General features: G+C 43.9%; 1 protein-coding gene across 1 annotated transcript in view; it reads left to right on the forward strand.

Moving 5' to 3' along the window:
- MDN1 (midasin AAA ATPase 1) overlaps positions 1–25,002 on the forward strand; it is a 139,902-nt gene that overhangs the window by 103,993 nt on the left and 10,907 nt on the right. Inside the window, exons 73-92 of the mRNA XM_070376595.1 lie at positions 376–574; positions 1,909–2,068; positions 4,136–4,282; positions 4,790–4,916; positions 5,593–5,698; positions 6,239–6,354; positions 7,257–7,712; positions 7,948–8,174; positions 9,129–9,284; positions 9,445–9,614; positions 10,308–10,469; positions 13,509–13,646; positions 16,146–16,287; positions 17,593–17,765; positions 18,298–18,450; positions 19,180–19,327; positions 21,573–21,898; positions 22,129–22,296; positions 23,463–23,564; positions 24,453–24,654. Coding sequence (XP_070232696.1) covers positions 376–574; positions 1,909–2,068; positions 4,136–4,282; positions 4,790–4,916; positions 5,593–5,698; positions 6,239–6,354; positions 7,257–7,712; positions 7,948–8,174; positions 9,129–9,284; positions 9,445–9,614; positions 10,308–10,469; positions 13,509–13,646; positions 16,146–16,287; positions 17,593–17,765; positions 18,298–18,450; positions 19,180–19,327; positions 21,573–21,898; positions 22,129–22,296; positions 23,463–23,564; positions 24,453–24,654 — 3,578 coding nt within the window. The remainder of the gene's footprint in view (positions 1–375; positions 575–1,908; positions 2,069–4,135; positions 4,283–4,789; positions 4,917–5,592; positions 5,699–6,238; positions 6,355–7,256; positions 7,713–7,947; positions 8,175–9,128; positions 9,285–9,444; positions 9,615–10,307; positions 10,470–13,508; positions 13,647–16,145; positions 16,288–17,592; positions 17,766–18,297; positions 18,451–19,179; positions 19,328–21,572; positions 21,899–22,128; positions 22,297–23,462; positions 23,565–24,452; positions 24,655–25,002) is intronic.

The raw sequence follows: 25,002 nt of genomic DNA on the forward strand, positions 1-25,002 counted from the left end.
TAAACCTGCTAAAAAAAACACTAGACTGTTCTGGCTGCACAGCATGACCCCTCCCACCCAAAGCAGTCTCACTGCTGGAGGAACTGATGTGTCTGGAGGCAGAGTGGTCTGTGTGCTGCTAAAGGTCGAGTCCTCTGCCACCCGCTCACCTTCAGCCAAGTGATCCCACCATTCCTGGCTTCAGTTGAGATTAGAATACCTGCCATGCTTTTTCCTTTAAAAAAACCCAAAAGGTTATGAATTTCTAGGACACTCGTTGTATACCAGAGGTACAAGTTATTAAGTTGCCTGTGTATGCATTATGTCATTTACATATTTCCTCACTTTTCCATTTTTACTTTTCCCTGCCCTTATCTCCCATTACCTGGGGGCCAGAACCCTCTTTAAATTCATGAAGAAATTTGAAGCTGTCCTGAGCGAACCCTGCCGGTCATCCCTGGCGGAGGGGGATGAGGAGGAGCAGCCGGACTCTTTGCCAAGGCCGACAGGTGCCACCGCAAGTGAGGAGTCCCCCATTCAGAGACTGAACAGGGTACTGAGGGAGACCCTGTTAGCCCGGCCAGCAGCTGTGCAGGTATTAGCTCGCGGGATGGTGTTTGCTTCTTCCTGAGCTGGTCAGACGGGGTCTGTGCTTTCTGTGGGAGACGTGCCTTCAGAGCTAGGTGAGGGAATGCCTTTGAAATCTTCCTCTTTGGGCTAGCGGTGTGGTGTTTGTCTTTCTGACCCTGCTGCCTAGTAAGGCAAAAAGTGTTAATCCTCATGCTGGAAGCTTAACATGGGCTTGTGTACAAAACCGATGTACTTATCTGTGAACAGTTCACTTACCCGTAAGCAAAGATTTAAAGCATCAGCTTAGGAATAGGGCATGGAAGCTGCCTTTGGGATCCCACGTGACGAGGCTGCTGCACACACCAGGAGTGACTATGTGTAGTGACATGCTGCTTAAAGTGGTTGCTGATGACCATGGTGTGGAAATGTGTGAACTGCCATCACGGCCAGTTTCAAGTACCGAGACTTAAGAACTGGCTTACCAAATTCCTGAAAATGGAAACAGTTATCAAGACCTTGAGTGAGCAGGTCTGTGACAGGAGGGTGTCCCTGTTGCAGAGTCACTGGGTGTGGGGAGCACTTGTGATGGCTTTTGCCATCATGTTGTGCTTTCCACGCTGGGTCTAGAGAGTTAGCAATGCAATTCTTCAAGCTGTGTTAAATATTTTAATAGTTCAGAAAGCTAGTAGAAATTGAGCGTCCAGCTATGATATGGCTGCACACAAATGATATGGCTGCCAAATTTATCTTCTTTTGATTGTATTCATCACCTCACCACTCATAATGCTAATCAAATTTTTTTGTTATTGAGTTAAGAATTTCAGGATTCCTCAGGAAAAAAAAGTAGTAAAACCGTGGCCCCGACAGACAAAAGCTTTTCCCTTTGCCTAGTTTCCTTTCATCTGCTGCCTTCCCTAGTATCTGGATCCTGGTATTTGAAGTGTCAGGAATTAGAGGGTGATGGGAGACAGTGGCTGAAGTAGGATTTGGTGGTCAGGTTAGCCCTGCCTGTGTGTCTGCGAAGCATAGCGTTGCACATTATCTCAGAGGCAGCAGTTACGCTGCCCAGTCCTGCCTTCAGGGAGCAGGACGGCCTCTCATGACAAGCGCAGAAGGCAGCGCTGGGAGCAGTGGGGTCAGGGGCTTCCCTGACGGGGACCTTGCACACCAGCTCCATACTCTGCTAAGCACCTGAGGCACGTGCTGTTTTACCTTTGGTAATGTTTTATTTATTCTTGTGAGACTTCAGAGATGGGGCAAGGGGAGCTTCCTGTTGCTGAGCCGGGTATGTGGAGGGCATGACATTTAATTCAGCACCCGTGTGGGGATGTATTATGACTGTTGTGCTCTATCTCACAGGGTGCTGTTCCAGAGCAGTGTCTGGGCGCCCCTCTCCCCTCGGAGGGGGCCCTTCTGCGTCGCTTGCCGAAACTCCTGAAACGCATGAGGAAGATGTGCCTAACGCTCATCCAGGGAAGCCCCCTGCCCTGCCTCGTGGAGGGCCTCGACCAGTTCACTGGTGGGTGCATGCCCAGACTGAGGAGGCTTGCTTTCTGAAGTATCCCTGGTGGCCCAGGAAGGCTGGGATTAATTGTGTTCTAGTAGTGTAGAGCAGGTAATTGAAGAAGCAAGTGGGTTACAAACCAGCCAAAACCCAGACACAGTCAGCTGAGACCCCACACATGGTCATCATGGTTTTCGTCTTGTCCTCCTCTCGTGCAGACCAGAGCGGTGTTAGCCATTCTCTACAGCAGCCTTGTCCACATCGGCTCTTCCTGGTCAGGGACGTGAGTGAAGGGTTTCCTAGAGTCTGGATGCCGTCACCACCTCTCAGAATGTTGTCTCTCTTGAGTTAAAGGAGAAGAAAAGTTCATCCACAGTCCCTTTCTTTTTCCTTGCACTTCGGAGAGCCATAGCAATCTTGTCTCCCTGGTTGTTCTTACTCTGCAGTGTATCAGCAACTTAAGGGGATCCAGAACTTAATAGACTGTTTGGGCCCTTGGCAGCCTTTCACCACTTCCTCCACCTCTACCCAGCCCCAGCGAGTGTGGGGTCACAGTCAAGCTGGTCCTTCTCCAGTAAGGCTGCAGTCTGACCTCAGGAATATATTTAAAAAAAAAAAAAACTTGTTAGTGGGACTTGCCTGGCAGTCCAGTGTTTAAGGCTCTGTGCTCCCAATGCAGGGGACCCAGATTCGATCCCTGATCAGGGAACTAGATCCCACATACTGCAATTAAGACCTGGCACAGCCAGATAAATAAAGTAAAAACCAACTTGTTAGAGTAATAGCCTAATATCCATTTTTCAAGATAACCTGCCTGCCTGTGCCTAATGATGGGGGTGAATGGCCTACAGATCCCAGGTGCGCCCTTTGGGAGACGCACAGCGACCTCTCCTACCGGCTGTGTTGGTTGTGTGCAGTGTGTGGGCTCTCACCTGGCGGGCTAGACCGCCTGCGTTCATCTGCTCAGGCTGCCTTAGCAAAGTACAGCTGACCGCTGTGGGCATCGCCCCTTCACAAGCTGGGAAATCCAAGTGTCACTTAGAGTCGGTCATCTGTGTCCATGGTTCCACATCCGCAAATTCATTCAACTCGGGCTCGCGTAAGCTCTGAGGTATTTACTATTGAAAAAAAAAAAACTCGCATGTAAGTGGACCCACACAGTTCAAACCCATGTTGTTCAAGGGGCAGCTGTGCCATGTCTTAGTTGGTTTAAATAATAGAAATTGATTTTCTCACAGTTCTGGAGACTGAAAGTCCAAGATTAGAATGTCAGCAGGGTTGGTTTTTTTCTGAGGCTCTCTCCTTGTAGATGCCTTTTCTGTGTCCCTGTCTCCTCTATTAAGGTTGCCAGCCATATTAGATTAGAGTCCACATACAAGGCTTCATGGGCTCCTTAAAGGCCCCATCTCTAAACACAGTCGTATTCTGAAGTCCTGGGAGATTAGGACTTCGGCATGGACTTGGCAGGACATGACACTACCTGTGGCAGATTGGCAGCACCTTCGTGTTCTCGGTTCCTGTGGCTACTCAGGAAGGCAGAGAAAGAATCTGGGCATTGGAGTCAGTTCAGCCAGGGTTCAAGTCCTGGCTTCAGGTCTGCTCTGTAGCTGAATGGCCTTTGGAAAATGACTAGACTTTCTGAGCCTCTTAGAGTGGCTACAAAGAAGTTCTGGAGCTGTACAGGTTAAAAGAATGTTTTCGAAGCACATGGTACAGCATAGAAGCTCAGTTCATATTGTAGTTATGGGAAGTTTATTCAAGTGTTTTAAAGTTCCTAGTGTAAATCATGGCACATGATCCATGTTCAATAAGTGTTTTTTGCTTGACTGATTATAAAACCCCTGGATAAAAAGATTAGCTACTTTTATTTGGGTTGTTTGTTGTCAAGATAGATTGTTTCCGATTTTTCTCTTGTCATGCGTGTCATCAGTTGTTATTGAGAATTTACCAGTGCTGAGGGCTGTTAGATATAAAGATGAATGACACTTGGTGTTTGTTTCCAAAATGTCCTTGGTCTTGGGTAATCTGAGTATATTAAGAATTCCTGGGGATTTCCATGTTTCTCCCTTGTCTTCCCTGCAGGCGACGTAATCTCCTTTATGAGTGAGCTTCAGAGCTTAAAGGTGGACCCCTCCGCAGAGAAGGAGAAGCAGCGGTCGGAAGCCAAGCACATTCTCATGCAGAAGCAGCGAGCTTTAGCAGACCTCTTTAAACACCTGACAAAAACTGGTACAGTTTTCACTGAAAACTCAGTGGAGTATACTCATCTGCTTTTAGGAAGCAAAATAACACGGCTGATTCGGGGAAACTTTGTAGAGACAGTTGAGATAGTGCGAAACATAAGGTGGGAAGCAAGGTTTGGAAATGCCATTCGGAGAGTTGCAGTTGCACGTACGAAAATCCTGTGATGAACCATTTGTGACTCCCAGAGAGTTTCACAGTTTTGCAATGAGGTTTCTCAGAAACCATGCGTTTTATTTTCATCGCCAGTTGTTGTACCGCACATACCCTTCCAGCGTTGCATAGAGAGCAGTGCTTCTCGAAGTAACTCGTATATGAACTACCTGGGGAATCTTGCTGAAGTGCAGAAGCGGATTCTGTTTCACTCAGTGTGGGGCAGGGCCTGAGAGTCCTGGGCGATGCTGTTCCCCAGGACATGACTTTGATTAGCGGTGGCATTGCTAATCCATTCTCTTCAGAGTTTCTTTGTTTAAAAACATGCTGTTTATTTCCTAGGTTTGTCGTATCGCAAAGGTCTTTCCTGGGCCCGTACAAAAAACCCTCAAGAAATGCTCCATCTTCACCCGTTGGATCTCCAGAGCGCGTTGTCTATAGTCAGCAGCACTCAGGGGGCTGATTCTAGGTTAGTGTTTTTAATTATAAATGGAGCACGGCGGCTAAGCCTCCATGGCCTCATTTGCCAGAGTAGGGGTAGCAGTACTTCTGGCCCAGTGTTGCCATTAGGATAACATTTTAAAAAGTGCCGGCTCAGGACTGGCAGGTGGTGAGCACCTAGTAAGTATTAATTTTCTTTTTTAAAAAACTTCCCTCTCCTTCTGCCCTTTTAAAAGGTAAGGAATGAATGTAAAACATTGGAAGGTTGGGCTCTGTTGGGAGTCTGGTGGGGTGAGGACGACAAGGGACCACTTTGAGCATTTAAAGCAAGTGTTAGTAACTGTTGATTTTCTTCTTTTCATTTCTCTTTCCTCCTCGTGTTCATCTCTCCCATTATTTTTTTGGCCCTTTGATTTTTCCTGAGGTCTGCTCACTTGATTTGAAGGTACAGGTGAAAATCTGTAAGAGAATGGTCACATTTTTAAGTGTGCCATATACACAAACCTCTTCTAAGGTCTCATGTTACTGTCACATCCTTTGTGTAAAGGACTGATGAGTACTTGATTCAATGGGTCCTCACAGAAGTAAATCTGATCAGACTCTTGGTTTCTGGTTGTGGCTGAATGGACCAGTCTCTGACTCCTCAGGATCTGGGGTGGAGATAACGGTTTTAATTAATTACGTCATGTTGATTTCTTCTCCAGGTTGCTTACAGAAATCTCGTCTTCATGGGAGGGCTGCCAGAAGTACTTCTATCGCTCTCTTGCACGACACGTCAGGCTTATTGCGGTCCTGGCGGCTCCAGCCAAGGTAGGATGATAGAGCCTTGGGATTGCAGGACCTGGGGACTCCTGTTCATCCAGGGCAGCGTCCTCAGACCTGGTCACATGATCACAGCCCATCACTGGAGGTGACTGAGCTTTTTGCAGTTATCAACCTGAGAATGTAATGTAATCAATGTAATTTTGTGCTTAACCAGAAAGCATTTGATAACAAGTTCTGTTACTCACCATTTGTTAGCAGGTCCAAATCCTTAAGAAAAATTATGGAAGAAAAACTTCAAATTGAGAATGCCACCCTCAGATTCCCCACCCCACCCCCCCCACCCCCTGGTAAATTGAGAAAACATCACTGATACCCAGTTTTGGTGTTAAACTAGTTCCTGCTCATGGAACATCCGTGGTCTGTGGAAGCATACTTGGAGAAGCCCTGCTCCCAGAGGTGGACGGATGTGTGGCCTCTAGAGGGCAGCACACCCAGCTTGCCCCCTACAGGGCTCCTCCAGGAGTGCAGGAACAGTGGCGTCTGCACCATGCTGCCCCTCAGCACACTCTCCTCTCTCCCTGCCAGGAGGTGGGCGCGGGCCACGTGGAGCGGTGTAAAGGGTTCTCGGCGCATCTGATGAAGGTGCTCATCCGACAGCGGCGCTCCCTGACTGTGCTGACTGAGCAGTGGATCCTCCTCAGGTATTGCTGACTGGCCGCGTTTCTCGGAATGAATCAGGGAGAATTGTGTGCGGCTCACAGTTGCTGCATGAGCTGCTCCCAGTTGTAATGTGAGGTCTGAGGCCCAAAGAGGCAGATGGGGTTGCCTTGGCTCGGCCCCTTACTTTTGATGGTAACACTTCTGCCCCCTGGTGTTGGCAGCACCTCCGGGGGATGAGTTGAAGGTGGAGTCAGACGGGAAAAATGGTCACAGCTAAACCACACCTCGTCTGGAGTGAGGGAGTTCGTGGTTGGCAGTCCATGTGGGCTGAGGGACAGAGTTGCATTCACGGCATTGGGGCATCCCAGTCTTGGCACAGATCAGATGTAAATCGACTTGAGTTTGTTAGGCTTTTTGGATCACAGAGTTGCAGTTTGCTGAACTATACACAGATGCTCCCCAATGGAAATAAATATTTAAAAAGATGACGGCTAGGAAGCCTGTCATCACCTGCTGAGTGGATCCTTGGCTGAGAGATCATATTCTAGACTGTAGTCACTTCAGCTATTTTGTCCCTGCTCACAAGAGTTTATATAGCAAAGTATACAACATTTACTAGATTTTTTATTTTAGAAAATAGTGACTGAAGTCACTGTGTTGCTGTGACTGTGTTAGGTATGAGAGGCCTGTCAGTGGCAGACGATAAGCAGTGAGTTCCCATTCTGCTACTCTGAAGGGTGTGTTTAAACACCAAAGGCTGTGTTTAAGTACTTTGGAAGGCATATGATCAGACCTTTTACTCCTCTGGGGGAGCATCTCTTCTTGATTATGTGGAAGAGCCCATACTTCATCCAGAAATCAATGAATTTACTGTTAACAGACGGCTCGGTGACACAGTTGAAGGTGCCATGTGTTTTTCCCCTGGGTTTGTTTCTCTGCGCAGGAACCTCCTCAGTTGTGTGCAAGAGATGGACAGCAGGCTGACAGGGCCGCCCGTCTACCCCGTGGCCTTCCCTCCTCAGGATGGGGTGCAGCAGTGGACAGAGAGGCTACAGCACCTGGCTATGCAGACCCAAGTCCTGCTAGAGCAGCTCTCCTGGCTCCTCCAGTGCTGCCCGGCTGTTGGGCCTGCTCCTGGACACGCCCCCTACCTGGAAGACCCAGAGCGCCTCCAGGGGCTGCTTTCCCGAGCAGCGCGGGACCTGATCCCATCAGACCTGACCTTCCTGTCCCCAGCTCCAGAAACGCAGCTGCCCTCTGGTTGCCTGATGCGGAAACAGGACCCACGTTGGCAACAGTCAACTGCGAGATTAACAGAGATGCTGAAAACCGTTAAAACCGTGAAAGCTGATGTCGACAGAATTAGGCAGCAGTCTTGCGAGGCTCTCTTTCATTCTTGGTGAGTGTGCTCTCTGCTCTGCCTCTGTGTGGGCGCATGGTCACGGTTTAGTGAGGGAAGGAAAGGGTTGTGCTTCAGTCCTCAGTTTTCCAATGACCTGCATAGTGCTTTGTGGTGTATGTCCAGCTGTAAGTCTCTAGATACCCTGAGTTTTAGTGGTTGGAGGGAGGGAACGGTGGGTGTGGATGGGTGGCAGCGCCTTGCTTTCAACATTGTGGCATTTTTGTTGTTGCAGGAAAGATTTTGAAGTTTGCTCTTCTGGGCTGAGTTGCCTATCCAAGGTGTCAGCTCATTTGCAAGGCCTAGAGTCCTTGTTCATTCTTCCAGGGGTTGAGGGTGAGCAAACAGACCCACAAATGGCTTTAGTTGAGAGCATGGAATATGTAAGAAGAGAGATCAATAAAGCCACAGATGACTTCACTACCTGGAAGACACATCTGCTCACCCCAGGCAGCCAAGAAGGTGAGGACTGCTTTTCAGTAAGGGAGTAAAAGCCCAGTGTAGGAACGCTGTCTTATAGATTTAAGTCCACATTGTCCTAAAGAAACATTGTTTTGTTCTAGATGTATCTGTTCAGGGTTCTAAGGCTAGAAAGTGTGGTTGGAGCCCATAGCTCTTTTATATATATATATATATATAAAAATATATAAATATATATAATTCATCTTTGGTTGTGTTGGGTCTTCCATCTGCGCAGGCTTTTCTCTAGTTGCAGTGAGTGGGCGCTGCTCTTCATTGCCACGTGTGGGCTTCTCACTGTGGTGACTTCTCTTGATGGGAGCACATGCTCTAGGGCAGGTGGACTTCAGTAGTTGTGGCACGTGGGCTCAGTAGCTGGGGCTAGGCTCTAGAGCACAGGCTCAGTAGTTGTGGAGCACGAACTTAGTTGCTCCATAGCATGTGGGATCTTCCTGGACCAGGGATTGAACCCATGTCTCCTGCATTGGCAGGCAGACTCTTCACCACTGAGCCACCCGGGAAGCCCAAGCACATAGCTCTTAACTTTTGTTTGAGCACCTTGCCTCTGGGTTGCCATCACATTACTTACTTTATAGCACATGAGTAGGGAGAGGCTCACTGGCTATTCCAGAAAGTTCTCTCTTCGGCTGGAAAGCTGACAGTTCCTATTTGGATTAAGTTGGTATTTATACACTCCATCTTAACTGTGTTCATATTTTTGGCATTCTTTCAGCAAAATTGTTTTAATACAAGGAAATGACCTTGTAGGTTTATCTATGCCAGGGATGTGTCTCATTCTTTATACCCAGCACAGCTTGACAGTGACTCAGCCTTAGCAGGTGCTTAGCTGGTGGCTGTTTGTTAAAATAACAAATGAGGATTGTTAGTAATTTCCAGAGGCACTGAAACCAATGATTGAGTTTTAAAAATTTGTTCTGCACCATGTTATTTTACTAGGAAACCAAATGCTGGATGAAGGGTTTGTAGAGGATTTTTCAGAGCAAACGGAAACCGCCATCCGGGCCATCCTTTGTGCCATTCAGAATTTAGCAGAAAGAAACAGTAAAAAAACAGAGGAGAGCACTGACCAGGCAAGACCCCAAGAAGAAGATGGTATGTCTAGAACCAGGAAAATACTAGTTTCTTACTTGATTTTTTCATTTGATGATCTGTTTTAAATATCAGGATAAATGTTGGAATAATTATTGGATGAATGGAGAGGAGGAGAGTTTATTCTGTTATTCACCATGTTGTTCTTTTCTGTGAATGAAAGAGACTGCAGGCTTCGAGAGCCTGCAGTTAGGACACCTCACAAAACTCCTGGAGGAGGACTTCTGGGCCGACGTGAGCACGTTGCATGTGCAGAGAATCATTTCTGCTGTCTCTGAGCTGGTGGAGAGGCTGAAATCATCCGGCGAGGATGGTACAGCAGCCAAGCACACGGTAACCAGCGGATCCTTACGAGCTTCTCACTGTCCACGTGGGCTGAGCAGAAGCAGACGGGGTTTCACCTCACTCCACATAGTGTTCCCAAAGCAGGCCTCCTTGGCAGAATCACTAAGAATTTGATCTCTTTGTGCGTGTAGACCTCACTGACAGACTTTGGAAAACTTAGCACTTGCTTGCTAAGGATTACAATTGTCAGTGCAAAAATGATGGCAGTCTAGAGTACCTAGGATTGACGTACCTAGAATTCTTTCATATCCTAGTCACATACTCCTGGGTGTTTGATGTTAATGGTGGATGTTACCACCATAACTAAGGATTACTGGCCGTATCATGCAAACCCCCTTTCCCTTCAGTAAGCCAGGAGAGGATGACATTGTCATCTCCCTAAGTCCAGAGAAACAACTTACTTTATAGAAACTGCGTCTTATTCTGTTGCATTGCTTCCAGTGCGAACTTTGAATCCCAGCAGAATTTGTTTATAAACATACTTTTTGCTAAACAACCTTATTAACTAAATGTTAACAAGTGACTTAAGTCACTAAGAATTTGAAGTGTAGTGTTGTGAGAGTTTGTGTGAACGAGGAGGAAATTCCAGTGAGCACGCGTGGTGTACCTGTGTGTAATTAAAATGCCTGGTTACCCAGAGTAACCTGGTGTGAGCAGGCCTTTCGATCTGTTTTGCCCCAGTTCTTCACCCAGTCCTGCTGCTTGTTGGTGCGCCTGGTGCCCGTGCTGTCCAGGTACTCTGACCTCGTCCTCTTCTTCCTGACCATGTCTTTGGCGACTCACCGTAGCACTGCAAAGCTGCTCTCTGTGCTTGCCCAGATCTTTACAGAGCTTGCCCAGAAGGTAAGGACTGTTTACATGGAGCAGCAGGTACCCAAATATTCCATACCCATCAGTGTTTGGTTTGATGGGCTTTTATTCTGGACCTTCACAAATAGCAGGAGGTGATTTGCCCTCCCTGTGAATTTCTTATGGCTTTGTTTATTCCCCTTTTACTAAGCTTGTTTCTACTAAAGTCTTGGTTTAGTTTCTAGTAAAATCAGGTCTCTACTTTAGTTTCTAGTAAAATCAGGTCCCTCACAGGGGGAGTTCCCTAGACTACAGAGTCTGCCTAAAGGCTGTTGCTTTCTGTTCATACCCTTTTCTCTCTGTCTCCAATTTGAAGTCTTCTGATAACTCTGAGCTAGACCTGTAGGGTAAATGAATCCTTGATGCTATTAAGCCCTGGTGGCTCAGAGGGTAAAGAGTCTGCCTGCAGTGTGGGAGATCTGAGTTTGATCTCTGGGTCAGGAAGATCCCCTAGAGAAGAAAATGGCAACCCACTCCAGTATTCTTGCCTGGAAAATCCCATGGACAGAGGAGCCTGGCAGGCTACAGTCCATAGGGTTGCAAAGAGTCAACAACTGAGCAACTTCACTTTAATGCTATTAAGTTGTAAGTCATTTATATTTATTCATGAAATGGTAATGGGGTTCTTAAGGTTAAGCGAGGTGGGCATCTTTAATAGGGAAGTCATTCCTTCATTCAGCCATGATCCCAGTGCTGTGAAAAGCATCGATACTGTAGAGACTGTAGACCCTACCCTTGGAATTCAGGAGCAGCAGACAGATCTAACAGACTCAGCATGGCATGGTAAGGCCAGTCACAGGGGTATCTGGTTCCAAGATTCAGAGTGAGTGAGTCACTTAGCCTCAGTTTCCTTATGTGTAAAATGAGACTTGCATTTTTGTGAGAACCACCTTCAACTAAGTATGTAGTTGTTGTTTTTTTTCTTTTAATATCCCTAATATTTTTAAGATCTTTCCTGAATCTAAATATGGTACAGGTGAGATGCACTTAAAGAAGATAGGAATTTACAAACTGAAGGTGAGGTTTAGGCTTCTTGTAAACAGTCACAAGTTCTTAGTTTTGAGTATCTAAAATACTACAAAGGGATTAAAAAAAAAAATGGGTAGGCAAGCCCTTGTGTCTAGAGGATAAGTGTGTACCTTTATTGAGATCTGCCCCCTCTCTCTGATGGGCACTGAGCCAGTCTCACATCCCATCACTTCTGGAGGGAACACTGCATACAGAAGACGGGCAGGACAGTATGCTGAGGGTGCCCCGAGACTTGGGCTGGCTATGATTGTCCACTTGACCATTGCTGTTGTCTGACAGGTTCTAGAATGACTGGCCTGTCAGACCTGTGTGTGTTTACGGACGGGGTTGTGAGGGTAGAAGTGGTTCTGATAAAAGCAGAGTGCTGCGAGCTTAGCGTCTGTCTCAGCTGCAGCAGTAATGTGCCCTGCGGAAGGACATCTGAATCTCCCTCCTTTTATGACTTACTCTGCATGCGTCTAAACATATTTCTTTAAAATAGTGTGAGAAAGTGTTAGGTGCTCAGTTTTGTCTGATGCTGTGTGATCCCATGGACTAGCCCACCAGGCTCCTCTCTCCATAGGATTCTCCAGGCAAGAATACTGGAGTACGTAGCCATTTACCTCACTATTTTAACAAAAATGTATTTTTCAGTCACCTTTCTAAGAATACATGTCCTGAAAGTGAGTTTGCCTTTCCCTTAATTTTTTAAGTCTCTGTACTGTATTCCTGTTCTCTCTGAGGAGTGCTGAGAGAACTTGAAAATAGATTAGATACAGTGCTAAGATAATAGATCTAGGTTGTGAGTAAAGCACTTAATCCATAGAAAGCTGTTTCTGTGTAACTCAGTCACAGTCAGTGTTTGTTGGTCTTGGATCTTGGTCTTGTTGTCAGCTTATTCATAGTACATTCTCATCCTCAGATTGACAAATATCTTGATAGCTTATACTTTTCTCTGGTAGAATTTCTGATTGAGAGCCATTATTTTCTTCTATTTCTTTTTCTAGTCAATTTCATCCCACACACTAGTATTTGATACTTATTTTTAGGCTACCTTCTGACATGAAATAGAGTTTTGTTAACTCTTCACAAGTGTCGCTATATCTCTAGACCCCATGCCATAGGGTTGCCAGGTGCCTTGGCAGCAGACAGCCCAGGCTGAGAGTGTCAGGTTACCACAAGGGCGGGGGTGCTTTTTTAAAATTTTTTTGGCATTATAATTACTTCCCAGCGGTAAAGAACTAGCGGTTCTTAAAAATGCTAGTGGTAAAGAACCTGCCTGCCAGTGCAGGTAGATGTAAGAGACTCAGGTTCGATCCCTGGGTTGGGAAAATCCCCTGGAGGAGGGCATAGCAACCTACTCCAGTATTCATGCCTGGAGAATCCCATGGACAGAGGAGCCTGGTGGGCTGTGGTCCTTAGGATTGCAAAGAGTCAGACTGCAAAGAGTCAGACAGGACTGAAGCAACTTAGCCACACACACACGCACGCACTGTGACTTGATTTGAGGAACATCACAGAAAATTTTCCTTAATGAAAGAAAATGAAATCTCTCACTTACAGCATCTGCTTTCAAGTTGCTGTACCTCAAGGGTACATGTCTTCTCTCTTTCCTCTCTGGCTTATTAATTTGGGAAGTAGATAAAGAAGGACAAAACCCTTTTGGGATTTAGACACCGAGAGGGTTTACTCTCCCTCCCCACCCCTGGTGATTTGATCCTTAAACACCATCCTAGTATATACCTCATTCAAATTTTTCTATTAGCAGAATGACAGATTACTACATACCAGAGGCTTTCACAGTCAAAACCTCGTATATTAAATCTGACGTCAAGCTTTGAAACGGCATAATAACTTAGCACCAAAGAAGAAAAGAATGTCAAAAAGTCTCCTGTCCTTCCACCAGATATAAAATACTGAGCTAGATAAGAATTTATCATTTATGTAGGGTATTTTTTCCTGTAGCTGAACTGGGAATCACTTCTTTATTGCATTTGTATGTAACGTTCACTCTTTATTTTCAAGGGATTTTGCCTGCCCAAAGAGTTTATGGAAGATTCAGCGGGAGAAGGGGCGACTGAATTCCATGACTACGAGGGAGGAGGGATTGGAGAAGGCGAGGGCATGAAGGATGTGAGTGATCAGATAGAAAATGAAGAACAGGTATGTTTTCATGACCATGAAATATGTAAATTGGATGCAGAAGCATACACTCCTTTTCCAGTATTTAAATTACACATATAAATGTTTTTGCTATTAGGTTAATGGTTTTCAGACTGATTTAGGTACCTTAAGAATACTGGAGTTTAGGGAGTGGCTATAAATTAAAAGCTTGAAGACAATAGAAAGGATATATTTTTTTTTTTTTTTAGTTCTACCAGTTTATTGCTACCAACCCATGACCCTCCACCCTCATGCACACATGCTCAGTCATGTAACCCCATGGACTGCAGCCTGCCAGGCTCCTCTGTCCATGGACTTTTCCAGGCAAGAATACTGGAGTGGGTTGCCATTTCCTTCTCCAGGGAATAGAAAGGATATTTTGTAGCTCAGTCATTGGTTGTACCTACAATTTGGGAAGGAAATAGTTTTAAAATTTTTTATTTTAAATGGGAACATTTTTGCTGATTTTCTAGAGAACACTTTTGGTAGTAGTTCATTTAAGGACCAAGAGTTTGGCTATTTTAAGTAATGACTACATTAAACAATAGTGCCAGTGTTTATTATTAATAGGTTTTATTGTTGTATGTCTTTGACATGTTCAGATTTTAAATATCTATATCCTTTTTTAGTTGGAATCAAGAATGCTTTTGAAATATTTAGATGCTTTGGACTAAGATTCGTGTATTACTTTTTAAAATTCAATCTGATTTGGATTTTTGTTTAAATATTCTTTTTGTCATTTAGTCATTAGATTAATCAACTGTGACTTGAAGAAAGAACAAGTAGTGGAATTTCATTTTATCATCTCTATTCTAAATGTAAATTAGTCCACAAATTTCTATTTAAGGTATGGTCATACCTATTAAAAATAGAGGAACAAACCGATCCAGACTTCCTCTCTTCCTTTGAAGGGAAAATTGGAAAGATATAAAGAAACCAAAAGAATAATGCTTGCATTTATGTGGTTGAGCTCTAATGTACAGTGTGTGTGTCTGTGTCTGTGTGTGTGTATTGGCCTTTCTGTATTTCTCAAATTTAACTTAATTAGCATTAGCACCCAGTACTTTGTTAATGAGGAAAAAAATAAAGTAAAAGAAACCTAATAGAAAAGTACAAATCCACTGCAAAAAAACATTATTAAGTGGGATAAAAAAACTTTCAGAAGAATTTGGCAGTGTCTAATAAATTTTAAACTCTTTGTGTTCTTTGATCTAGGAATTCCATGTTTTCTCACAGAACTCTCATAAGACCCCAAGATAAATATGTGTACAAGGGAGTGTATTTATATTAAAATGTTTATTACAGCATTATTTACACTGGTGAAAATTGTGAAAGAATCCATATATTCATCAGGAAGGAATTATTTTTAAATGATACTATTTATGCAGAGCAATACTATAAATAAACATAATGAGATAAGTTTTTAAGTATCAACATGGAAATATATCTAGGACATATTTTTTTAACTTTGAAAAAACAGATTGCACAACAGTTTGTAAAGAATGATCCCTTTCTTGTTTAAAAAAATGCTGGAGGCAGGTATTGATACATACTGTATATATTATATTTCTAAGTGTCTGTTGGTGTACTTATAGATAAAATGATGTGCTAGAACATCACTAGTGGTAACTTCTTTGGTAATTTTGGAGGATGGGGGTGCCAGGGAAACATACTCTTTCTGTTTGGCTTAGAAATTTTTATATGAGATTGTATTACTTTTGTATCTTAAAAAGGACTTTTAAAATTCAACCATAATGGAAGAGATAGCAATCTGAATCTTTTCCCCAAGATATAATATAGATTGTGTAGGAATATGTAGTCTAAGGAAAAGTGAAGAAAATTGCATTTACTGGGGGAGGGATAAATTAAGAGTTTGGGATTAACAGATACACACTACTATATATAAAACAGAGAAGCAGCAAGGACCTACTGTATAACACAGGTAACTGTATTTAATACCTTGTAATAACTTATAATAGAAAATGATCTGAGGAAGTGTGAATGTATCTGAATCACTTTGCAATACATCTGAACCTAACATAACATTGTAAATCAACTGTACTTCAAATAAAAAGATAAAAAAGAAAGTAGTAGAGGGGGAAATCTACATCACAGTTGGGTAATGTCTATGAGAGATCAAAGTGACAAGATAGATACTAAATTTATATGCAGTATAGTAAGTGAAATTTTTTTTTATCCTACATACAGAATACATAAACTTTTTAAATATGTCTGGATTTTAAAAAAGTTCACATGAAAGAAACCTCAATAAAAATCTATATTCTCTAACAACGAATGCAAAATAACTAGAAATTAGTTAACAGAAATATTAAAGCAAGTCACAAATCATGTGCATTTTCTCTGTTGGTTCTTTTTTCTCTCCCCAGAGAAAATTTTATACCATTGACCTTGGCACTTATATATTTATATTCTATTTAGAGCTGAATAAACATTAGTAACAGTATGTTCATTTATGTTATTTAATGCTTTTTTATTTAGGCAGAAGATACATTTCAGAAGGGTCAAGAAAAGGATAAAGAAGATCCTGACTCAAAATCAGACATTAAGGGCGAGGATAATGCCATTGAGATGTCAGAAGACTTTGATGGGAAAATGCATGATGGGGAACTGGAAGAACAAGGTTTGAGATTATCTGCCATTTCATTCTTGCTTTTGAAAAGTGGCTATTTTCTCCAGGAAACCACATGTTCCCAATAAGTAGCCTAGTATATACTCTTGGAGCAAGTTGGTTACTCTGCATGACTGCGGTGGAAGCATCAGCATATGCTGTACGTATGCGAGTGTGTCAGGAATCTCTAGTTCCTTGTGGAGATTCTGCTCTGAGTACACTGAGACACTGCCTCTGATGTTCCGGCTGCTCCATGTGCCAGATGAGTGACCTGTGGTGTCCTCTAGGGAGAGCGAGGAGATGCACCCTCACCGAGCTTGGCTCGCAGCTCACGTTGAATTGTTCTAGAGAGGCTTTTTTTTTTTTAATATATATGTATTTTTTTCTAATTGCAAAATCAGTAGACATTTGTTGTAGATGATTTGGAATAAAAATGCAGAAACCAAATCAATACCATTGTACCTGTCACCCAGATCACTTAATTTTGGAGTATTTCCATTTATTGCATATATATTCACACACACACACACAGACCATGAATGTTTCTACAGTCTGCTTTTTTCATTTAACTTATGAGTATTACATGTCATTGAAAATTACTTGATAATGATTTCTTTTTTTTTTAATAATAATTTCTTACAGCACATTATCATCTGTCATGTTATTACCATAATTCAACTTTTGCCCTAAATTTCTATCCAAAGCTTAATTTGAAATACAGTGTGTTATTTTAAGTGAATACCTTACAGAAATGATAGCTAACCTCAGAGTAGAAGAAGGTATGCATGCCTAAGTAAGTGTAAGAGTATAACCTTTGTCAAAGCAGACCTTGATCAAAGACAAAGGAAAGAAAAGTCTGGTTATTTGAGCAAGGATAGAAAATTGTGGTTAATTGATCGAGACACATGATTTGAGATGTTAGACAGAATCATTGGCAGAGAACAGGTTGGAGATGGGGAAGAACCTTGGAGGTACTGTAGACCACCCTTGATCATTTCCCAGGTAAGAAACCAAAACCCAGTGAGGTTGCTGGGACCCATAATGAACTCTCCCAGCACCAGAATGAGACATCCTGACAGCTGTTCTACCACCCTCCTTACAGTCCTTTACCATCACACATCCCAGACCTCCTTTCTTCTAGTCTGCAGACACAGTAGGAGTGCTTCAGGACACCTAAAAGCATCTGCCTGTAGGGCGTTCTGTAGAATTGCAGCACATCCCAAGTAGGATCCTGGCCGGGTCCCTGCCTCTCCCACACACACAGGAACAGATTAGTCTGGGGATCTGCCGAACTGAGCTGAGTGCCTTCCCTTTCAGAAGAGGATGATGAAAAATCAGATAGTGAGACTGGAGACCTAGATAAACAGATGGGCGATCTGAATGGTGAGGAAGCTGACAAACTAGATGAGCGGCTTTGGGGTGATGATGACGATGAAGAAGATGAGGAGGAAGACAGTAAGACTGAAGAAACAGGACCAGGAATGGACGAGGTAAGAAGAAGATTCCCCCATCACTTTGTCCCCACGATGAGAGGGCAGTCATCCTACCCACTACCACTCCCTGTCGTTCATTGCTCTTTCTTTTATGTCTTGGTTTTTCTTCCATCTCTATTTTTCTGTTTTTTTCCTGCTGTCTAGATTTTTGATTATATTCATGGCTCAAAGAGTAGCCTGACCTGAGGCATCCCTTGTGTTACGGAGGAGGGAAATTGGAGCACTCGTTATAGATGCTATATCTCATTCTGCCAGTGGTCACCACACTTGCCCAGCCCTGAGCTTAGGGGACCCCAGGGCTGGGTGTGATGCATCCCACAGCTCAGACACCCCTCCCTGCCCTGCTGTCACTGCTGCCACCTGGGCTGTCCTGCCTGTTCCCTCCAGGATGATAGGTGTGCCCCGTCAGCTGGATGGTTCCATGGGATTGGCCCAGCACATGTCTGGGAGCCGTGTTAGACAGTAAAGTGAAAGCAGTGTTTTAGATTGAGAGTGATGATGATGTGTTTTTTCTTCCTCTGATATTTAGGAAGATTCTGAGCTTGTAGCTAAAGATGACAACTTAGATGCTGGCAAGTCAAACAGAGAGAAAACCTGGCAAGATAAGAAGGAGGAAAAGGAAGAAGCAGAAGCTGATGAGGATGGACGAGGCCAAGACAAAATTAATGAACAAATAGATGAGGTAATGAGGATTCAAAACCCACCTGCTCTTCTCACTCAAGGCCAAGACCACTGCAATGCACAGCTCCCAGGGTGTCTCAGGACGTATTTTTTCCTACTTATCATTTGTTTTCCCACTGCCTCATAAAGGAATGTGTCATAGAGCCTCTTAACTGAACATAAAATATCTAACCACTGGTTACCGATGAGATGAGCTTTGTTCTGTTGGGACTCCTGGTATAGTTCAGAAACTAAAACCCACAGTCCTTTTGTATATTTCTTCCATAAACTTCCATGTCCTCTTTGAAATAGGTAACACAGCACCTCCTATCTATGGAGAATGTGCACAAAAAGTGAACATGACATTCCAACATGAAAACTGTAAAAATATTGGTAAAATTCTAATGTGTGCTGGTAATTTTAGACCAGAGACATTGTATTCTCTCAGCATAAGGACAGTTGACCCTTGGGGGCACTGACCACCTGCAAGGCTGGAAATCTGTGTGTAACTTTATTGTTGGCCCTCTGCACCCATGGACTCTGCAGCCTCAGGTCCTTAACAGCCACAAGTCTCTGTGGTACCATAGCACATATTTATTGAAAAAAATCCACATAAGTGGTCTGAATAAGTGGACCTGCACCATTCAAACCTGTGTTGTTCAAGAGTCAGCTGAGTTTAGAGCTAGTTATGTGTGAATGTTATTCTTTTTAAAAGTTTACTTTTATTTTTCCTGATCTCTGTTGCCCAAAGAGGGAATATGATGAGAACGAGGTGGATCCTTACCATGGCAACGAGGAAAAGCTGCCCGAACCTGAGGCCTTGGACCTTCCAGATGACTTGAACTTAGACAGTGAAGACAAGGATGGTGATGGGGACACTGACCATGAAGATGGAGAAGGTGTGTCTTTTAAAACATAAAGGGCCTGTTGAAAGTCACTGCAAATGAGCAATAACCGATTCCTTTTCAGGCCAGCGTCATGGCCAGCTCATTATCATGTCTGATCAGTGTAATTCCAGCTTGATAAGATCACTTGCTTTTTCTTTGTTGCGTTTCTCCTCCAAGTAGACCTGAAGCCTGTAGCCAGCAGGTCTTCGTCACTCCAGTCATCTCCCGTCCCGTATTTCTCTGCCTCTGTGTCCAGGTGGTGCTGTCACACGCGGTTCTACCTCCTTCCTGGTTCACCGTGGGCCCCTCTCGTGGACTGGTATAAACACTGTGCAGTCCAGGTAGAGTCAGGCCTGTTGCAGAGCCCGGTTACTAGCTTTCTGGTGAAAGTTTTGTTTGTTTTAATTAATTATTTTTGACTGTACCATGCAGCTTGCTGATCTTAGTTCCCTGGCCAGGAATTGAACCTGGGCAGCTGCAGTGAAAGCGCCAAGTCCTAACCACTGGACTGCCAGGGAATTGCCTCCTAGGAAAGTTATTGATTGTTGTGCTTATATTGTGTGTTTAGGCTGAAATATGAAATCATAATGGGAAGTGAAGTTGAATAATCCCAAGAGAACTCACTTGGCACAACAGGAACCCAGTGTGTCTGTCCCCCACTGTTCCCCCTGAGTGTGACTCCCTTGGGGAGTGCTTCCTGGTGTCAGGAGGTGGTGTAGGTGATGCTGCTGTGACGGAGACCCTGTCATGATGGGTCACCAGACAGGAAGGTAGCAACAGCCTCACTCAGCTTCTTAGTGAGGCAGTTACATATTTAGAAAGCTATTAAAAACACCATATTAGAACAAAAAGAGCAAATTACAAAAGAATAAATGAGAGGTACTATTTATGTGAAAATTTGCTAGAAGAAATAGTACTATATATTGTTTATGGATGCATCAACACAGAAATAATTTACGGTAACTTCAGGTTATGAGCTCTGAGGAAGGAGGAAGAGCAGAGGCATCCAGAACCCTGATAGTTGTGTCCAGAACTATTTTATTCCTTAAATACAAGTGACAGATATGATACACTTGTTGGCAAAATATTAACATCTCTTAAATCCAGGAGGTGAGTATATGGCTCTCATAAACGTAAAATGCTTTTTTCACATTTAAGGTATTTGATAACCTGTGCTTAGAACATTCTTCACCCAGTGAATCTCTAGTTCTCCTTTTTAAGCATAGTATAAGCTGTTGCTTCTAAGGCACTTTTTATTACCTTATAATACTGGAAGCTTATTTCAACCTTAAATTCAATAGTCAAGCAAGCATAAAATTAAAGTTCACTGAGAATTGAATAAGCTATTTTGCCCTAGAAAAATATCCAGGCTCATTTTAAGCTACTATGTATATAAACTAAGAAGCAATTACTGTGAACAAGTTATCTTTATACAGTTCTTTTCCATTTACAGTTACTGCAAAATACTGGCTATGTTCCCTGTGTTGTATAATACATCCTTGAGCCTATCTTACATCACCAGTCTGTACCTAACACCTCCTGCTCCTGTGTTACCCCTCCCCTCCGCACAGTGATAACCACTAGTTTTTCTGAGTCTGAAGAATAAATTATTTTAAAGAATTATCTACTAACAAAGTAATTGATTTCTGAAGTATCCAAATTACAGAAAAGCTCTTTTAAACAAAACTTTTCAAACAGGATTGTTCCCATTTGAATATATGTTGTATTTTCTGTGTATGGTAAGGAATGATGTCCATTAGTTATTCCTAATGATAACTGAAAATTAGACTAGCATTTCCTGTCTGTTCTAAAATATTCCTATTGTTGTGGTGGCTTTTTGGATTTTTAATGGATATCCAAACAGTTGTATGCAATATATAAGTATAGTGAAGAGCAGATGTAGCTAAATTCTTCTGTGAAGGGTTGGTCAGATAATAAACACATCAGTCTTTGCTAGTCATAAGCTGCAACAGAGTCGCAGATCCTCAGTTCTGCTCTTGTAGTGTGAAGTCAGCCATAGGTAATACAAAACAGATGAAGTATATTGTTCACATCGGTGAACAATTGGATGCAGCGGTGTTCCAGTATAACTACTTGCAGAAATATGTAGATGGCCAGATTTGGGCCACGGACCATGGTTTGCCAACTTCTGGTTTGAGAATAATAAAAAGATGCTTGTGTAACTATATCTCATCTTAAAAAATCATATTGTTTAGTTTTTAAATTCTGCATTCTTTCTTTTGTTTAATCTGTCCAGAAGAGAATCCTTTGGAAATTAAAGAACAACCAAAGGATACTGAAGAAGCAGGTCATGAAGCTGAGGACATAAATGAAGAGACTGAGGCTGATCAGGATGAAGGTCAGGCTCAACCCCAGCCTGAGGGAGGCCACAGTGAAGATGACAAGGGGGAGGAGGGCGAGGAAGAGATGGATACCGGAGCTGACGACGGAGACCAGGATGCTGCCGAGCACCCTGAAGAGGACACAGAGGAGGCTCCGCTGTCCTCGGAGGACAAGGACAAAGACACCAGTGAGGAAAGCCCAGAAAAGGACACACCTGTTGACCAAGGTCTCCAGCCTCAGGTATCACGGCGGATCTGCCTTGTCCTCTATTCAAAGTGATAATGATGAGAAGAGTACCATCTTCTCGCTAGACTCTGTCTTAGGATGCTTTCCCATGAGGCAGGTGACAGCGCCAAGCAGTTTTCGGTTTGTGGCTGATCCCCTCCCTGCAGGCTCCTCTCGGTGAGGAGAGGGGCCCTCACTTCATCTTCTCCCCTCAGAGCATTTAATGCTATTTGATTTCCTTGCAGACGCAGGAAAAAGAAGAAGGGGAGAACTCTGACATGGAGGAGCCAGTGCCAGAGCCCACGGAGAGGAAAGAGCACGAGTCCTGTGGGCAGACAGGCTTGGAGAGCGTGCAGAGCGAGCGGGCCGTGGAGCTGGCTGGGGCCGCACCCGAGAAGGAGCAGGGCAGGGAGGTGAGGGCCTCGTCTCCACCAGCCGCCTCTTGGGAGGGCCTCCTCTTCCTGTGTGAAACCACGTTCTGTTCAGCAGCAGTGATTGCTGTGTAGTGTTTTTTTGTTGTTGACATCTAAAACTCCAGCTCCCATTCTTTAAGAAAATGGTCGTACACCTATATTTATATGGAACAAACCGCAGAATATTTTTACACACTGTATTTAAGTGATGTGCTTAATGAGAAAAATTACTAGAGTGTAGTCCTCTGTGGGAGAATCAGGTTCAAATTCTGTTTTCGAAGCTCCTAAGCAAAGAAGGGTTGACTTGAGGTTTCATGCAGTGATATGGGTCTAACAGTGCATCCTTTTTCCTTACTGTTCACCAGGCTGCCAAACATTTTAATTTGAAAAGCAAAACACTTCTTCATTCCTTGATGTGGGGTGATGTGTCTTTTGTAGCGGCAGTTGGGGCATTAGTAGTCTGGAGGGAGCCCTGAAAGTCAAGGGGCCTGCTGCTCAGTGGCGTCTCTGGACGACTCCCTTGGTCTCTGAACCCCCATTTTCTCAGCAGTAATTACAACTGTTTATACCTCTCTTACCCTTCTAACCCATTTTCTCAGCACCCGTTCATGAGGTGCTGAGCATTTCATTACTCTGGTAGATCTTCACAGTGGCCCTATAAAATAAATGGTATTGTTCTTTCTATGTTCTCCATTTTGTATCTGAGTTAAATAAACCTCCATAAAGTTAAATGACAGTCTCAAGGGTACCCAGCTGGTTGATGATGAAGCCTCATTTCTGATCGAGGTCTGTCCTGCTTTCAGAGTGAGCCATTACCTCCTGTAGACAACAAAGTCCCCCAAGAGGGTACCAGACAGGTCTAGGTGCTTCTGTTTCTGCCCACAGGCCAGATGTTAGTAACGGGTGAGCTCCAGAGCAGACAGGCAGGTGTGGTCACACTCATCCCCTGGGCTCCAACAGGGATTGATTCCAAGACCCCCACGGATACCCAAATCCATGGCCGCTCAAGTCCCTTATGTAAACTGGTGTATTGCAGTGGACCCTCTGTGTCCACAGATTCAGAGGGCTGACTGCACGTGACTGAGGGGAATTGTATGCAGCACAGTCTGTAACCAAGTGCTTATTCCGCTTCCTGCCCCTCACTCTCTGTGGCTTGGATTTCACAGGAACACGGCAGTGGAGCTGCGGATGCAAACCAGGCAGAAGGCCACGAATCAAGCTTCATGGCGCGGATGGCCTCCCAGAAACACACCAGGAAGAACACACAGGTCTCTATCGCTCTTCAACTAAACTTAGGTGAAGGCTGCGTGTAAGATAATGCTCCAGATACACTGGTTAAAAAAAAAAATTCCCAGCATTTGCTGTCCCACCATGATGGCATCCTTGGTTAGCAGACCAGGACTACTGGGCTTCTTCCCTTTTTCTTGGTGGGGACAGACAAACGCATATCCTGATCCCGTGATGCTCTTGTTCTAGAGCCTAAGAACCAGGTGGTGTTGCCAAGCTACTAACCGGTAGCACTCTATTCACTGTCCATTCTCTTCTCTGTCTGGTTTCTTTAATTCTATTCAGTTCTGTCCTATCCTATTCTGATCCTGTTTTATTTAGCTGCACCGCGTAGCGTGTGGGATCTTAGTTCCCTGACCAGGGATTAAACCTGAGCCCCAGCAATAAAAGTGCTGAGTTCGAACTGCTGTAATGCTGGCAAATTCCCTATTTTCTGTTTTAAATACAAGATTTTAAAAATGGTGTGCTATTTATGCACGTGACACAAAATCAGTCTATAGAAACCAATGCCCTAGAAAGCTTCCGTTTTATCCCTGTGCTCAAGCCACCCAAGGGGCTGTCCTCAGAGCATATTGGTACTACCAGTCTTGTCTTCTAAGAGATTTACTGCATATGTAGCATATGAATGGATGTTTGTGTGTGTGCACCTGTGTATGAGAGAGTGTCTCTTTGCCTCTTTGCCTTTATTTCAGATATAAAAGTATATCATAGAGATTGCTCTGTATGTGTAGAGATCTTCCTATCAACAGCTGCATTGAATTCCACTCTTGTATGGCTGTACCTAATTTAATCAGCCCCCTGAGGATAAACGTTATTTTTATTCTTTTTGTATTACAAAGTTCTGATGAATTTCCTCATATTTCCCACAGAGTTTTAAGCGGAAACCTGGGCAGGCCGACAACGAACGCTCCCTGGGTGATCACAGTGAGCGTGTGCATAAGAGGCTGAGGACCATGGACACCGAGCGCCATGCCGAGCAGGACCCGTCCCAGCCCCAGGCCCAGGCGGAGGACGCGGAAGCATTTGAGCACATCAAACAGGGCAGCGAGCCCTACGATGCACAGACCTACGGTACAGAGCTGGGGGCCCTCCCTCGCTCGTCAAGCTCTGTGAGCGCCTATGCTGACTGTGTGTCTGCCAGGTGTTGTTACAAAGTCATCTTAAGAGGCAGGGGAAATGACCTCTCAAACGAGTTTCCTTTTAATAAGAACTGTTCAGATATACAATTTGGTTTTGAAATAAAGGTATCTGTAGCCAAGTGGGTTTCAGTGCTCAGGGTTCTGGGTCTAGTGAAGCCTTTTAAATATTATTGGTGACGGTTGGCTATCCAAACCCAGCACTGGTCTCAGGGGTCTGAGTAGCAGACGTTTCTTCACTGTCACTCTGCAGTGGTTTAGAGCGTAAGTGACAAAGAAAACA

Source organism: Bos mutus, chromosome 9 (genome assembly GCF_027580195.1).
Source record: "Bos mutus isolate GX-2022 chromosome 9, NWIPB_WYAK_1.1, whole genome shotgun sequence".
Classification (NCBI taxonomy): Eukaryota; Metazoa; Chordata; class Mammalia; order Artiodactyla; family Bovidae; genus Bos; species Bos mutus.